Source organism: Pseudorca crassidens, chromosome 12, assembly GCF_039906515.1.
Source record: "Pseudorca crassidens isolate mPseCra1 chromosome 12, mPseCra1.hap1, whole genome shotgun sequence".
In the NCBI taxonomy this organism is placed as follows: Eukaryota; Metazoa; Chordata; class Mammalia; order Artiodactyla; family Delphinidae; genus Pseudorca; species Pseudorca crassidens.
Genome location: NC_090307.1, coordinates 23134666 through 23152207, shown reverse-complemented (window position 1 = coordinate 23152207; position 17542 = coordinate 23134666). Strand labels below are relative to the sequence as shown.

Sequence of the window (17542 nt, the reverse complement as noted above, 5' to 3'; positions counted from 1 at the left end):
AGCATAACACAGAATTTAATACCACTTTGGTAAATTATCAAATTTTGGGTTTTTTGTTCCACAGTTGATGAAGATTCAATTGTTTTAAAAAGAGAAATTCAAACAGTTGACAAATATGTCTAGATATTATTCATTTGAGCAACTTTTAGTATGGTACTATTAGCATCATAATATGCCAAAACATATGCATAATAATGAGTCAGATTTAGAATTTTTGGTTTTTTTTTCTCATCCTAATATGTGTAATTTTGGTGATAGGAAATGTGGCTAAATTCCAGTTTCTCAGGAACAAGATATTTTAGGTTGTGTCACCTTGACACTATTACGTGGTGTACTTGGCATCCAGGAAAATTTGTTTTAACCATGACAGTGGATAAAAACTAGGGTAGTACTTACTTATGTAAAACTAAGACGATAGGTCATCAGAATCTTATAATTTAAGTCTTGATTGTTTACTACTGCAGATTATAGGTCAGACAGCTACTAGAGATTGTAAAGAGTGCCTGTTTTTACATCTTAATTTAAAGTTGGTGATAATTGTAAATACCTTTAAGCTTAAAGACTGTACTTCATTATTTACATTTTAAATGAGAATTGTTTGTGGTTTGGAAAACTTATAACTGTGTGGGGTTCGTCTTTTTATTGCTTTTTCACTCCCAAGGTTTAGGGCAGTGGTTCTCAACCTCGGCTACATTTTCAAATCTCTTGGGGAGCTTTACAAAATACCAATGGCTGGAACCCATCTCCAGAAATTGTGACTCAGATGGCTTGGGGTGCAGCCAGATCAGAGTTCCGAAATTGTTGAGCTATTAGGGTCCTGTAACTTCTTTTTTTTTTTTTTAACTGTTTCATTTGTGTCAGCTTTATTCTTTAATACAGTGATATACACATGGGTGATATAATTATCTCACTTCTGACTTAATGGGTTCCTTGAAGGTATTGCCACATTTGTTTTGTTTCCAAATCTGTCCCTGTGTCTCTCTCCTCTTTGAATCTCTTTCTTCATTTTTCAATTAATTTGAATTGTCTGGTGGCAAGTTATAGGAAGCTATCTCTCTCCTGATGAGAAGTTGGTTTATCATTGCTATCCCAAATAGGAAGTTGATATTTTGACATATTCTAAAATGCTTATTTGGGTTCCTTTTAAAGACTAAAGACTTTGTTTAGGTGCCAAACTTTGCATCTAAACTCCCAGTGGGAATTTGATCTTCCTAGAGGTTAATCTGCTTGGAAACCATCACATTTTCTAGGCATCAATTAACTGGTCACTTTGCTGGTTCCTGAGAAGCAAGTTGCATTGATTTAGGTTTTACTATCAGAGGTTAACTTACACACTGTGAGACAGTTGCTCAACGAGCCCAACTAGTTAGCAGTTCTTTAGAGATCATCTAGAGGGGCATGTTCAGTTCCCCATTTATCAATGTATTACTTGAAGTAGTTCATAAGTGCTGGTCTACAAGTAGTTGCATCTGCGTCTCTGGAAGAGCTATTTAAAAAAAATAGAACAAAATATTCTTTGTCCCATTCCAAAACACACAGATTCAGGATGAGAATGGAGTGCAGGAGGCATGGGAATCTGTATTGTTAAAAAAAAAAAAAAGACCTCTTGATTTTAAAGCCTTTGGATATTTTAGTGTGCTTATCTTTATTGCTTCATTTGTTTTGATACAGTACAAGCTTTACTTTGCAATCATTGGTGCGCTGGAGTAATTTACTTAAAATTCATTGGGGTTCATCAAACCCCAATCTGCATGTTTAGAATGCAAATCTTATTTATGATGTCAAAAAAAAGACTTCTACTGAATATTTTGTCTTTGGTATGTAGTAAGGTATGATTTTTGTATCTTAATGTATGTAATTCAGGTCTTTTTCAAGTCAAAATGTATTTCTAAACGTTAAGACTGGATTAAGGTTATTTATCAGCGGTATTCACTGGTGAATTCTGGAGCATTTGATATCAGTATGTGGCCAGTCATTGAATCATCTGGTGAAAGGATTACTGTACGTAAGCACACTAGGTGCATCTGTGTCAGAGAGGTCTCCTACCAAAACTAGTTGAAGGAAGAATTTTATGTGTATAGATGTTGAAATTAAGCAGCTGGCTAATAGTAAGAAAAATGGCATAACTTCTATGTAATTAATCTTTTAAATTAGTTTCATATATTCTTGACATTGCAATTTGTTTCACTATCTTTTTGGTAATTTGTAAAGTGAAGCATGTGGAGTAGCATAGACTACGTCAGTGCTTTGTAAAACTGACAACAACTCAGACTCCCAGGGTGCTTTTTAAAGGTAGGGCCCCACTCAATATATATTTAGTAGGCCTGAGCCTACTGCAGGGGGAAGTCTGATACAGCCCCTTTTGAAAGAATAAGCTAGATGACTTGATAGTCTCCTTCATTCAGAAGGTTTTATGAAATGTATTTTTCAGTTATTAAAATTCATCCTACTTCACAATCTTTTAAAAGGTATTTTCCAAAGTGTGGTCCACGGACTCTTGGGGGTCCCCATGCCCTTTATCTTCTAGGGGTTCATGAAATCAAAATTATTCACATAATAAAATTGAGACATTATGTGCCCTTGTACTGTGTTGACATTTGCACTGATGGTAGGGAAGCAGTGGTGGGTAAACTGCTGGCACTTTATCTTGAGTCAAGGCAGTGGCACCAAACACACGTTAAGCATTTGAAAAAATGCCAGTTTCAGGGGCTTCCCTGGTGGCGCAGTGGTTGAGGGTCCGCCTGCCGATGCGGGGCACGCGGGTTCGTGCCCCAGTCCGGGGAGATCCCACATGCCGCGGAGCGGCTAGGCCCATGAGCCATGGCCGCTGAGCCTGCGTGTCCAGAGCCTGTGCTCTGCGGCGGGAGAGGCCGCGACGGTGAGAGGCCCGCATACCGCAAAAAAAAAAAAAAAGAAAAAATGCCAGTTTCACTTAAGAATATCCTTGGTGAAGCAGTAAAAAGTTTTAATTTTTAAAATATCTACCCTGGTGTGCATGTCTTTTCAGTATTCGGTGTGATTAAATGGAAGTGTGCATAAAGTTCTTCTGCAATCAGCGTACAAGGTTCATCTCTAGGAAAAGCACTTGTGTGATTGAGCTGCACGCTAAACTATCTGCTTTTTTATTTTTACTTAAAAGAATGACTGATAGGTAAACTGTAGTTACTTAGACTTGGATGTTTGGCAGACATTTCCTTGAAAATAAGTGAAGTGAGCCTGCCACTCAAGGAAAATAACTATTTGTTGCCAATGATAAAAATATGATCTTTCAAGTGAAAATTAGATTTTTGGAAAACTAGTATCTGCCACCATGGGCTTGCCAGCTTCCCAGTACTTAAAGATTTTTCTGATGAGATTGGTGATGAGATTTAGCAATGTGATTTTTAAAAATATATTGTGTGAGGAAATGTATCAACATTGGGAAGGTCCGTATAAATCATTGAACCAGTGTTTTTCCAGATGACCAATGCATGATGTTACAAATCATGCATGGGTAGGAGATCCATTCAAAGCACAATATGGACCAATGGATTTTTATATAGCAGAGCCAAGAAGTTCACTGATACAGTTTCAGATTCCACATTGCAGCTAACCTTTAGGAATTGCCATTTGTTGCATTTTGGTGTTGAATGAAAGAAGAATATCCATCATTATCTAAAAGGGCCATTAAAATAGTCTTTTCTTTTCCAGTTATCTGTGTGAGGCATATTTTCTTCATAAGTGTTAACCAAAACAACATATCACAATGATTGGATGCAGAAGCAGATATGAGAATTCAGCTGGCTTCTCTTAAGCTGGACGTTAAAGAAATTTGCAAAAATGGAAAACAGTGTCACTCTGAATACTGACTTTTTAAAAATTTTTATTTATTTTATTTTTGGCTGCGTTGGGTCTTTACTGCTGTGCGCGGGCTTTCTTTAGTTGCGGTGAGCGGGAGCTACTCTTCGTTGTGGTGCGCGGGCTTCTCACTGCGGTGGCCTCTCCTGTTGCAGAGCACGGGCTCTAGGTGCGCGGGCTTCAGTAGTTGTGGCACGTGAGCTCAGTAGTTGTGGCTCACGTGGGCTCAGTAGTTGTGACTCACGGGCTCTAGAGCGCAGGCTCAGTAGTTGTGGTGCACAGGCTTAGTTGCTCCATGGCATGTGGGATCTTCCCGGACCAGGGCTTGAACCCTGTCCCCCGCATTGGCAGGCGGATTCTTAACCACTGTGCCACCAGGGAAGCCCCTGAATACTGACTTTTTAATTTGTTTTAGAAAATAGTTATTTTTCATAAAATTTATTAATATGTAATGGGTTTATTATTTAAAATTAATTTAATAGAGTAAATATTTGTTTTAATTTGTGATATGATAAATATTAATAGATGTAACTCATATAAACAAAGGCTATTTGGAATTCTCAATCATTAAGAATGTAGGTAAGTGGACTGGAGACCAGAGAGTTTGGCAACTGCTATTTTATTTTATTTATTATTTATTTATTATTGTTATTTTTAATATCTTTATTGGAGTATAATTGCTTTACAATGGTGTGTTAGTTTCTGCTTTATAACAAAGCGAATCAGTTATACATATACATATATCCCCATATCTCTTCCCTCTTGCGTCTCTCCCACCCACCCTCCCTATCCAACCCGTCTAGGGGGTCACAAAACACCGAGCTGATCTCCCTGTGCTATGCGGCTGCTTCCCACTAGCTATCTGTTTTACACTTGGTAGTGTATATGTCCATGCCACTCTCTCACTTTGTCACAGCTTACCCTTCCCCCTCCCCATATCCTCAAGTCCATTCTCTAGTAGGTCTGCATCTTTATTCCCATCCTGCCCTTAGATTCTTCATGACTATTTTTTTTTTGGTTTTTTAGATTCCATATATATGTGTTAGCATATGGTATTGGTTTTTCTCTTTCTGACCTACTTCACTCTGTATGACAGACTCTAGGTCCCTCCACCTCACTATGAATAACTCAATTTCGTTTCTTTTTATGGCTGAGTAATATTCCATTGTATATATGTGCCATATCTTATTTATCCATTCATCTGTTGATGGACCCTTAGGTTGCTTCCATGTCCTGGCTATTGTAAATAGAGCTGCAGTGAACACTGTGGTACATGACACTTTTTGAATTATGATTTTCTCAGGGTATATACCCAGTAGTGAGATTGCTGGGTCATATGGTAGTTCTACTGTTAGTTTTTAAGGAACCTCCATACTGTTTTCCATAGTGGCTGTATCAGTTTACATTCCCAGCAACAGTGCAAGAGGGTTCCCATTTCTCCACTCCCTCTCCAGCATTTATTGTTTGTAGATTTTTTGTTGACGGCCATTCTGACTGGTGTGAGGTGATACCACGTTGTAGTTTTGATTTGCATTTCTCTAATGATTAGTGATGTTGAGCATCCTTTCATGTGTTCGTTGGCAATCTGTATATCTTCTTTGGAGAAATGTCTATTTAGGTCTTCTGCCCATTTTTGGATTGGGTTGTTTGTTTCTTTGATATTGAGCTACATGAGCTGCATGTAAATTTTGCAGATTAATCCTTTGTCAGTTGCTTCATTTGCAAATATTTTCTCCCATTCTGAGGGTTGTCTTTTCCTCTTGTTTATGGTTTCCTTTGTTGTGAAAAAGCTTTTAGGTTTCATCAGTTCCCATTTGTTTATTTTTGTTTTTATTTCCATTTCTCTAGGAGGTGGGTCAGAAAGGATCTTGCTGTGATTTAAGTCATAGAGTGTTCTGCCTATGTTTTCCTCTAAGAGTTTTATAGTGTCTGGCCTTACAATTAGGTCTTTAATCCATTTTGAGTTTATTTTTGTGTATGGTGTAAAGGAGTGTTCTAATTTCATTTTTTTACATGTAGCTGTCCAGTTTTTCCAGCATCACTTATTGAAGAGGCTGTCTTTTCTCCACTGTATATTCTTTCCTCCTTTATCAAAGACAAGGTGACCATATGTGTGTGGGTTTATCTTGGGGCTTCCTATCCTGTTCCATTGATCTATATTTCTGTTTTTTGTGCCAGTACCATACTGTCTTGATTACTGTAGCTTTGTAGTATAGTCTGAAGCCAGGGAGCCTGACTCCTCCAGCTCCATTTTTCTTTTTCAACATTGCTTTGGCTATTTGGGGTCTCTTGTGTTTCCATACAAATTGTGAATTTGTTTCTTCTAGTTCTGTGAAAAATGCCAGTGGTAGTTTGATAGGGATTGCATTGAATCTATAGATTGCTTTGAGTAGTACAGTCATTTTCACTACGTTGATTCTTCCATTCCAAGAATATGGTATATCTCTCCATCTGTTTGTATCATCTTTATTTTTTATTTATTTTTTTGCATCTTTATTGGAGTATAATTGCTTTACAATGGTGTGTTACTTTCTGCTTTATAACAAAGTGAATCAGTTATACATATGTTCCCATATCTTTTCCCTCTTGTGTCTCCCTCCCTCCCACCCTCGCTATCCCACCCCTCCAGCAACTGCTATTTTAAAGTAACTCATTATCTGTATTATTGAGAAGATTATGGGTTGGTTCCATTGTTTATATATGTGGTTTGTATTATATTGCTGCTGTTTCTGAGAATATTAACTCAGTTTTTTAAAAATTGAAGTATATGGTTGATTTACAATGTCATGTTAGTTTTAGGTGTGCAACACAGTGATTCAGATATGAATATATGGATGAGATATATAGATAATATATATATTCTTTTTCAGATTATTTTCCCCTTATAGGTTATTACATAATGTTGAGTGTAGTTCCTTGTGCTATACCGTAGGCCCTTGATTAGCTCAATTTTTGTTCAGTTATGTACTGGGAAATATGTAGCAGTCAAGTTAAGTAAAAAGGGAATTCATTGGCTTCGTCTGGAATCAGAGCTGGCCTCAGAGTGCTGGATCCAGCGTCACAAGAAGCCAGTATCATCAGGATTCTATCAAGTTAAGTAAAAAGGGAATTCACTGGCTTCGTCTGGAATCAGAGCTGGCCTCAGAGTGCTGGATCCAGGGTCACAAGAAGCCAGTATCATCAGGATTCTATCTCTTGGCTTTGCTTTGCTTTCTGTTAGTTTATGTCTCAGATAGGTGCCAGACTAACTACTCTCAGCTTCAAGTTCAAGCCCAGCAAAGAGCTCCCCGCCCCCCACCCTCTGTAGTTCCAACAAAAGTCCTGGAGCTGTGTTATTAGCCTGACTCTCCCATCTTTGAAACAGCTAATGTACCTAAGAGGTAGTTCTGGTTAGTCAGGATTGGGATTGTCCCACCTGTCCAGATTGGGAAATCAGAGTACTGTTATAGAAGGGGAATTATATGCTGGCAGACAAAAAACAGATGTCAACTAGAGGACTTTGTTGATTCTTCTTTTAACAACCTTTAATTTATTCATTCAGAAAAAATGTTAATTTTTAAATAAGATTATTTAAGGTGAAATTGCTGTACCAGTATGACATTTAAATCTAATCCCAATGGGTAAACAAGAAGCACATCTCTAAATTTGTCCCTGTAGTTCATCTTAAAAGTTACCACACAAAAAAAGTTCTTTTTGTTTCTTTGATTGTGTTATTCCCATCTCAGATCTTTATAATCATTAATACCTGCACATGTAATTCTTTATGCTCTTGGAAGTTCTCCTCCAATTGCACTTATTTTGACAAAGCTCAATCTAGGCTGTAACTTGTACTGCACGCAGTTGAACTAATCCTGTGCACCGACCCCTGCCCCCTTCCCCAGCTTGTAAGCCTATGCTTGGAATTTCTTTCTAGTGATACTCTTCACCAGGCCAGGCTTTTTTTTTTTTCCTTCCTTGTTAAGCACTCTCAAATATTCCCTTTTTCTTTTTTTTTTTTTTGCGGTACACGGGCCTCTCACTGCTGTGGCCTCTCCGGTTGCGGAGCACAGGCTCCAGACACGCAGGCTCAGCGGCCATGGCTTACGGGCCTAGCTGCTCCGCGGCATGTGGGATCCTCCCTGACCGGGGCACGAACCCGTGGCCCCTGCATCGGCAGGCAGACTCTCAACCACTGCGCCACCAGGGAGGCCCAAATATTCCCATATTTGATCCTTGACCAAAGTATCTATAACTTCTAGAAAATATACCTGTTTTTTTCACATAGTGTAGTCAATAATCCAAAAGTAAACATACATCCAAGAAATAAAAAAATGTCAACATTCATTAAAGTTTATGAATTTCCGTGAGAGCCTCTCAGGTCAGTACTCAGCCTTTTTAATTTTAGAGAGTATTTTAATTATTTTGGCTTTGTAGTCCATGGAGTTGCTTTTAGACCTATGGTCAACTTCAGGTGACAGCTTATGTTTAACAGCAAGGCTAGAGACAAAACACAAAATAGGTAGATATAAGAACAAACCTCTGTTCCTTTTGCTGACTTCCTGCCTCCCGTTACCCCATCGCTGTGGGATGGCTTGTTCTATTATAGCGATTTTATCTAATACCTGTGTGTTGGAGACTTTCAAGTAACCTTAACTTCTGTGATGAGCTCTTCAAACTCAGCATATTTAAAGCTGAATTTGTTACTTAATCTCTTTTAAATCTTTTCTTCTTTCTTTATCATTCTGTTAACCTATCTAGGAAATAGGCCATCTTTTGACTCTCTTCTTTTTACTCCTTATACTTAGTTGACTAAAAAATCTAGTCTGTTCTACCTAGAAACGTCTTACTGGTTCCCCTTTTGTTTCCATTGCCCATGCCCCTAATCTAGGCCCTGTCACTCTTCTGATCACTGTTTCTTGACTGGTCTTCTGTTCCTCTTTGCAAAGCTCTTCTCCATGCTCTCACTATAGTTTTCTTTCTAATACAGATCTAATGCTGTTATTCCTCCCCCTCTCTACCAGAAACCTGCTCTAGACAAAACATCTGCACTCTTGTCCCTCTGCTTTTTCCTATGATTTTCCTTCAGCCTGGCAAATTCTTATTCACATGTGGTAGTTGTAAGTACTCTCCCGTCCATATTCTGATGGCTCTCTTCTGGCATATGGTTAATATTTACTTCTCTGTGTCCCTCCCCCACCTTGAAATTAGGCATGGTCCTGGGTTCTCAGCTTGGGCACTAGTGACATTTGGGGCCAGATCATCCTTTGTTGGAGGGGCTGTCCTGTATGTTGTAGGATGTTTAGCAGCGGCCTTGGCCTCCACCCACTAGATACCAGCGTACTGCTCTGCCTTCCACCTCCCCCTTCCAGTTGTGGCAGTCAGCATAGTCTCTAGACATTGCCAAATGTCCCTGGAGGGACAGAGTTGCCCTGGTTGAGAACCACTGGCATGGCCGTGTGACTTGGTCCATCCATTGTGAACAGAAGTGATAGTCAACGTTTAAAAGCCAGTGCATGAGTTACCTATCTTTTCCCCTGCCATTTAAGGACATATGTAGAAATGGAGACTTTGTTAGCCTAATCCATGAGAGATGACAATGAGCAGTGATGGACAGTGCTGTTATGGGCATGTATCTGTGATTGACATATAGTTTATGCAGAAAACAAACCTTTGTTTTAGGCTACTGATATTTGGGAGTTGGTTGTCACTGTGACATAGACTAGCTTAGCCTGACTGTTACATCATGCTAAGACTTAGCTTACCTGTGGATTTTCCATGCATTCCTATTTCCAGATCACTTTAATTCCTACCTCTTTTAGGCATCTGTTACTTAGTGTAATGATATGTTGGATCGTCTGGATCAGTGGTTCTCAGTGGAGTAAGTACTGCCTCTTTAAGAGATGTTGTGGAAGTTACTGGGAGGGGCTTTGGTGCGGGGTGGGGGGGGCGGCTAGGGATGCCATCCTGCACGTGAGAGACTGTGAAGAATTTTTTGCATACCACAACACTTTTAAATGCCCAGAATATTCATGTAGGAGGAAAACGTATAATTAGCCTAGAACCTAACTCCATGTTAATATATATTCAGTTTTTGGAAATTAAGCTTCTCTTAATTCATCTCTTTTTTTTTTAATTTTTTTAAAATTATTATTTTTTTATTATTTTTTTTTTTTGTGGTACGCGGGCCTCTCACTGTTGTGGCCCCTCCCGTTGCAGAGCACAGGCTCCGGACGCAGGACGCAGACACGCAGGCCCAGTGGCCATGGCTCACGGGCCCAGCCGCTCCGCGGCATGTGGGATCTTCCCGGACCGGGGCACGAACCCGTGTCCCCTGCATCGGCAGGCGGACTCTCAACCACTGCACCACCAGGGAAGCCCTGTTTGTTTTTTAAATTAATTTTTATTGGAGTATAGGTGATTTACAATGTTGTATTAGTTTCTACTGTACAGCAAAGTGAATCAGTTATACATATATCCACTCTTTTTTAGATTCTTTTCCCATATAGGTCATTACAGAGTACTGAATAGAGTTTTCTGTGCTATACAGTAGGTTCTTATTAGTTATCTATTTTATATATGTATAGTAGTGTGTACATGTCAATCCCATTAATTCAGTTTAATTGAAGTTTTTTTGTTTGGAACTTTATTGACAGTTAACTATTTTGGAAAATCCACCTCACCAACTGCAATGCCATTGTGCCAAAACAACACACCTGTCTTGGAAGGTCTGAATTTGTAGTTGTCATGTTTATGGTGATTTACTGTATCAGTTCAGGCATCCAACCTCTTTATTATACTTTCTGATTTTGTTGATATGCCTGAGCATTTTTATTGAAATACACACTTCATTATATACTAATCTTTTCCCCCTTTATATTATAATTAGGGCATTGTTAAAATTTTTAAAAAGCGTAAATAGGTTAGAACTTTGTTTCCGGAGAGCTAATGGGGTGATATAAATTATTTGTTATAAAAATGGGGTGGGGCTTCCCTGGTGGCGCAGTGGTTGAGAGTCCACCTGCCGATTCAGGGGACGCGGGTTCGTGCCCCGGTCTGGGAAGATCCCGCATGCCACGGAGCGGCTGGGCCCGTGAGCCATGGCCGCTGAGCCTGCGCGTCCGGAGCCTGTGCTCTGCAACGGGAGGGGCCACAACAGTGAGAGGCCCGCGCACCGCAAAAAAAAAAAAAAAAAGGGGGGGGTATTCTCAAAAGCAGGGGTCCCCAACCCCCTGGGCCGCACAGCAGGAGGTAAGTGGCAGGTGAGGGTGGGTAGCTTCATCTGCCGCTCTCCATCGCCTCTCCATCGCTCGCATTACAGCCTGAACCTTTCCCTCCCCTCCCCCGTGCATGGAAAAATTGTTTTCCACGAAACCGGTCCCTGGTGCCAAAAAGGTTGGGGAGGGCTGCTGGATAGAGTTGAGAACCACTTTCTGATTATGTGCTACTTGTTTTTTTTATCTGTAGTGCTTTGCTCCTAGCGGATACAGTGTTTGCTGAATTGGCCAATTTATGGTCCCCAGATTGCTTTTATATCCTGTTGCATTTGATCACCATAGCCAGTCTATAAACTTGGCAAGGCAGATATTGTTTCCATTTTATAGATAAGAGAATTGAAAGAGAGGTTAACTTGCCTAATCATGCTGCTAGAGCTTTGATTAGAATATATAATTTTGTTTATACCAGTCCAGTGCCCTTGTCTACTATCATTCCATACCACTCTTTACAAAATTATAATCTAGAGCTATTTAATGTAGAACAACACCTATATACCCCTGCGGGTATTATTTTTTATACAAGGAACTTTTTTTTTTTTATTGCAAGGAACTTTTAAATTATGTTTCAGGCACTTGTGGTCATAGGAATATTTCCACTAGTGTTCAAAGAAATGTGCAATTAAAACAGTTTCTGAGAAACTGTTAGGGCCAAAAATAGCTTAAATTTTAGAGATGATAACATCGAACAGGGAGATTGTGATGAAATAGTTACAAACACTTTAATTACATTATAAATTGGAACAAATCTTTTGGAATATAATATCAGAAAATGATTTCAACGACATAAGCATTTGCATTCTTCAAAATTTGTTGCAAGGAAATGACACCAAATAAAAAAGCTGTAGTCAACTTGCAATCATTTGCCTGGTATATGAAAGGAACTGTGTACTGTACTAGGATTTTTTAAGATGGGAAGGTGTTGCTGTTTTCTTCTAAACTTACGGCAACAGGGTGTGAAACAAATACATAATCAAACAACTATAATATAATGTGTTGTAATTGGGGTGTGTTTTTAATTTGATGGAGGCATCAGGTAATATACTAGGGTACATAGTAAACACACCAGGGAAGTAATTCTCCTTCAGGATTGTGGGGAGAGGAGACTGTGTTAGGGGAAACTCTTGGAGAAATTGAGACATTTAAGCTGCACTTTGAAGAATGGCTAGGACTTCACCAAGTAGATAAAATAGGACTGGATATTTTAGGCAAAAGAAATAGCCTGAGCATGAATCTGAAAGCACATGCAGAAATGCATTCATTTAACAATAAGAAACGGTTATATGTCCTAGGAATTGGGCATATAATGATGACTAAGACGAGTACAGTCCCTGTCCCTGAAAGCTTTTGAAGTCTAGAAATTATAATTTTGAGGTTGCCATTCTGAGATTTCAAACTGGTGATTCTCTTGGGCCAGATGTGAGTTGAAGGTGTGTTTGGTTTGGCATACACAGTGGTTGCTCTTTCTCCTTCCTTCCTTCCCTTTCCCTACAGGTGTGTTGCCAATACTTATTTTTGACATATAAATAGGCATTGAAGATGTGGCAGCTCAAATGCCACTTCTGCCGGAAGTGAGTAGCAGCTATTCACTTTATTTATTTATTTGGCTGTGCCGGGTCTTAGTTGTGGCATCCGGGATCTTTTTTAGTTGTGGCATGTGGGATCTAGTTCCCCTGACCAGGGATCGAACCCAGGCTCCCTGCATTGATTTTTTTGTCAAATTTTCTTTGACGAATTTTAATAGGAGAAAATGCAGAAAAATACATAATGTGTTTTAGGAAAATCTCTTTTTAAAACAATTAAACATTTTAGTATTCAGAGAGTAGCTGCTTTTTACTAAACATTAATATAGATTTTTCACTTTGTACGCTCTCCTTTTAATCCATGTTCAGAGAGAATTTAAGTAACTTAATTTGTCCCACTACTTAGTGTGAGAGCTAGGATTCTAATCCAGATCTCTAACTCCAAAACCTACCAGGCAGGTAATCTTTGGTTATCTGGAAAGTGTACCCTCAGCATGTGGGCAAGTGGTTAAGTATTCAAAGGTATAAGAAAAACTGCTTTTTCTCTGCCTAGGGCAGGCGTTTATGTAAAACAGGTAACAATAGAGGGGAACACGTGTTAAATAGCAAGTGACATAAATTTAAAGGAAGCCCAAAACTACAGCAGTGTCTGGTAGAATAGAAATTGATAGAAATGACTAAGATAAAGAATCATGTAACTTTGTGAGAGAATGTAGGGGGTAGTCAAAGAAAGAGGTAGGTCAAAGATGATTTACCAAGCTTTCCAACGCTGGGTAATTGAGTGGAGTTTAAGCTGTACAAGTAAAGGTCGTCAGAAGAGGAACAGGTTTTGGTAGGGACTGATGAGTTAGTTTTATTAATTTGGTCGTGGAGGGTAGGCTTTTAAAATTCAAGTAAATAGCCGAAGAAAATAAAAGCAAAATAAGCATGGAATGCAACACCATCAACAAACAAATGAAAAACAACCTGGCATAAGTACAGCCTCCACTCCTGCTTTATCTCACTTATTCTTAGGCTGATGGCCTTTTCTTATTCCATGTGAGATTTTGAGGTTAGATAAGTTAGTTTGTGTTATGAATGTTGAATGGATTTTTAATTAATATTCATTTTCTATATTTTAATTTTTTTGAAAATAATTTACCCTATTGCTTTTATGGGTAAAATCTTTTGAGGAATTTAGTGGTCTCTCTTTTTTAAAAATAATAACTTTATTGATATATAATTCACATACTATAAAATTCACTCTTTTAGAGTGTATGATTTGATGGTTTTCACTATAGTGACAGAGTTGTACAACCATCCATTTTAGAACATTTTCATCACTCCCAAAAGAAACTCCATACCCATTAGCAGTCACTCCTCCTCCCCCCCACCAGCCTTTGGCAACCACTAATCTACTTTTTGTTTTGGTCATTTGCCTGTTTTGAATATTTTATATAAATGGGATTATACAACATGTGGCCTTTTGTGACTGGCTTCTTTCACCTAACATGTTTTCCAGATTCATCCATGTTGAAGCAAATATCAGTACTTCATTCATTTTTATGACTGGATAATATTGCATTGTATAGACATACTCATTTATACATCCGTCAGTTGAGGGGCATTTGGATTATATTTATGGCTATTATAAGATACTGCTGTGAACATAGGTTTCTGGTAATTTTGGATGGAATTACTAAGGGTGGGATTGCTGGGTTATATGGTAACTCCGTGTTTAACATTTCGAGGAATTGTCAGACTACTTTCCAAGATGGCTGTACCATTTTGCAGTCCCACCAGCAACATATGAGGGTTCCATTTTCTCCACTTTCTGGCCAATACTTTTTTTTAAAAGAAATATTTATTTATTGGCTGTGTTGGGTCTTAGTTGCGGCACGCGGGATCTTTCGTTGCAGTGAATGGGCTTTTCGTTGTGGCGTGCAGGCTTCTCTCTAGCTGTGACGCGGGCTCCAGAGCGTGTGGTCTCTATAGTTGTGGCACTTGAGCTCTCTAGTTGTGGCGTGCACGCTTAGTTGCCCTGCAGCATGTGGGATCTTAGTTCCCCGACCAGGGATTGAACTGGTGTCCCCTGCATTGCAAGACGGATTCTTAACCACTGGACCACTAGGGAAGTCCCTCGCCAGTACTTTTTTTGTCTATTCTTTTGATTTATCCAACCTAGTGGATGTGAAGTGGTATCTCTTTGTAGTTTCGATTTGCAATTCAGTAATGACTAATGATACTGAGTACCTTTCATGTGCATATTGGCCATTCTTCTTTGGGGAAATGAGTATTAGAATCCTTTGCCCATTTAAAAATTATTCATCTTTTTATTGTTGTCAGTGGTCTCTTATAACAAAGTTGTGTGTTGTTAACTGATAAACAGTATTTGGTACCAGGTGATGGTGAATTTTTCATGTGTAGTGATAGACTTTTAGGTTTAGCTAGTTGTTGATCAAGAATATTTTAAAGTGCTGGTCTTCATAAGTAATCTTTTTAAGAAGTTGTGTTAAGATTTTACTTTAGGGTGTAGTACAGTCGACAAGACTTGATTGAACATACTTCTATAATAATGAGAAGGCCTAACTTTAACATTTTGGGAATGTCAAAAACAGCAACATTTTAATTAAGTCATTTAAAATGCTAAGCACCACATTTTAATTACGTCCATTCAGTCTTTGACTTAACTGGAGCAATTCCATCTTTTCCCAAGAAATTGAATCTAGTTTGTGAAATGTGTTCTAATATCTGTCTCTCTCTCGCTCTCTTTTTTTTTTTTTAGGTTATCCTGAATACCACATGTCTAATAATTTTCATTGCAACGTTAGCCGTTGTTTTTCACTGCCTCCAAAAGATCAAAATTGCTCCGGAAATTGGAAACATATTTGATTTAAAAGAAATAACTAACAAATGGACAATATGTCTATTACGAATACACCAACAAGTAATGATGCCTGTCTGAGCATTGTACATAGTTTGATGTGCCATAGACAAGGTGGAGAGAGTGAAACATTTGCAAAAAGAGCAATTGAAAGTTTGGTAAAGAAACTGAAGGAGAAAAAAGATGAATTGGATTCTTTAATAACAGCTATAACTACAAATGGAGCTCACCCTAGCAAATGTGTTACCATACAGAGAACATTGGATGGAAGGCTTCAGGTTAGTCTTGTTCTAGAGGCTTTTCTGTATCTTCGGTAGTGGCAGATTTTTACAAATTCTTTTTTCCTCTTAAGTTACTATGGGAAATCTAATGCTTGCTCTGTCTCTTTAGATATCATAGTACATCCTGTACCAGTACATATTATGGGAATATATGGAAGAATGTATCTTTCATACAACAGAGATATAGCTTAAAAGTTTTTAAATGTTTTGACTAAAAAAAATGTTCTGTGTAGAAAATTTGGAAAATAAAAATAAAAATCAGAAGAAAAGCCACATCTTTAGTAACTTGGTATTCATCCTTTTTTTTTTTTTGGTATTATATGCACATTTAAAAAACTGAGTTATACTCAGTTCTTTTATAATTTAGAAATCTGATATTGTATGTTTGGTACTTTTCATATGAAAAACAATCCAAAAGAATTCAAGCATACTTTTAACACTTGCGGGGTTAAAAACTTACATTTACAAATTTTCTTTACCTTTTATTTTCACTGATCAGATTTTTCATACAGAACTACATAATACACCTCCTGTATTTAATAGTTTTAAAGAAACATACAGAAAGCTTATATTGTTAGATTTTAAATTTTTATTTCTAGATTTTAGGCACGGTTTCTTCTTCAAACTCGTACTTTTTTTTGCATTTTTAAAACCTGAGCATAAGCCTTGAAATCATACCTAAGTTTATTGCTTTGTGACCACAGCCAAGTAAGTTATTTTGAGCTTTAGTTTTTCTCATTTAAGAAATGGGGATTATAATACTGACTCTGTAGGACTGTAAGGATTAAATGAGAACATATAAAGTACCTTGTATAACATGTGCTGTATAACTGATGCTCAATAAATGTTCATTTATTTTTCTTAGGTGGCTGGTCGGAAAGGATTTCCTCATGTGATCTATGCCCGTCTCTGGAGGTGGCCTGATCTTCACAAAAACGAATTAAAACATGTTAAATATTGTCAGTATGCATTTGACTTAAAATGTGATAGTGTCTGTGTGAATCCATATCACTATGAACGAGTTGTATCACCTGGAATTGGTAAGTAGACTTTGCTTTTATGCTTAGAAGCACAAAGGGAAAGGATCTCAATAGTGTTTTAATTTTTCTCGGTTAAATTACAGATTTGGAGATAGCCCAGGACTTCAACTAAGGTTAAAGAATCAGACATTTTTAATGAAATACAAATATTTAAATTTGAATTCAGAACAAACTTGTATTTTGACTGCTAAAACTAAGTATGCATAGTTGATATTTTGTCCACTTAGAACATTGTTTTTGAAAAATAAGATGGAAAGCATTTATGCATTGTTAGATAGCATTTATACTACTATTCTTGAATTGAAATTGTTCATGGAATTTTTGAATCCCTGGCTTAAATTTACGTTATGTTATTTTAAATATAATGGAAACTATTTTCATGCTAATGATTAATGTTTTATTTTCTTTTCCCCTTTAAAAATTTAAGATCTCTCAGGATTAACACTGCAGAGTAATGGTAGGTAATTCGTTTCTTGTAACTTTCTCTTTTCTTTTACCCCATCCTCTTTATTCTTTATTGACCCAGAACTAGTTTGTGTGGGCGCTGGTAACATTGACAAAAAAAAAACTTACTGCTTTGGAAATGTAGATTTGGGGGGGGGGCATTCATCAGCATTTAAAACTGGATTTAAATAGGCTGTTGGCTCTTTGGCTTTGAACTGCTGTTTATGACCGAAAGTAGTCTAAAAAATATGATAGGGGAACATAAAACATACAAAAGAAGAATAGATTTTGAATTGGTAAAAAC

General features: G+C 37.8%; 1 protein-coding gene across 6 annotated transcripts in view; it reads left to right on the top strand.

Annotated features, from left to right (window-relative positions):
• The window catches only part of SMAD4 (SMAD family member 4), a 60413-nt gene that overhangs the window by 2905 nt on the left and 39966 nt on the right, over positions 1–17542 (top strand). For all 6 annotated transcript variants that reach the window (XR_010933022.1, XM_067699059.1, XM_067699057.1 and 3 more), the window contains exons 2-4: positions 15375–15751; positions 16620–16794; positions 17222–17251. Coding sequence is in view for 5 of the 6 variants with exons in the window: in XM_067699059.1 (XP_067555160.1) it covers positions 15503–15751; positions 16620–16794; positions 17222–17251 (454 nt within the window). In the remaining variant the exon portion in view is untranslated. The remainder of the gene's footprint in view (positions 1–15374; positions 15752–16619; positions 16795–17221; positions 17252–17542) is intronic.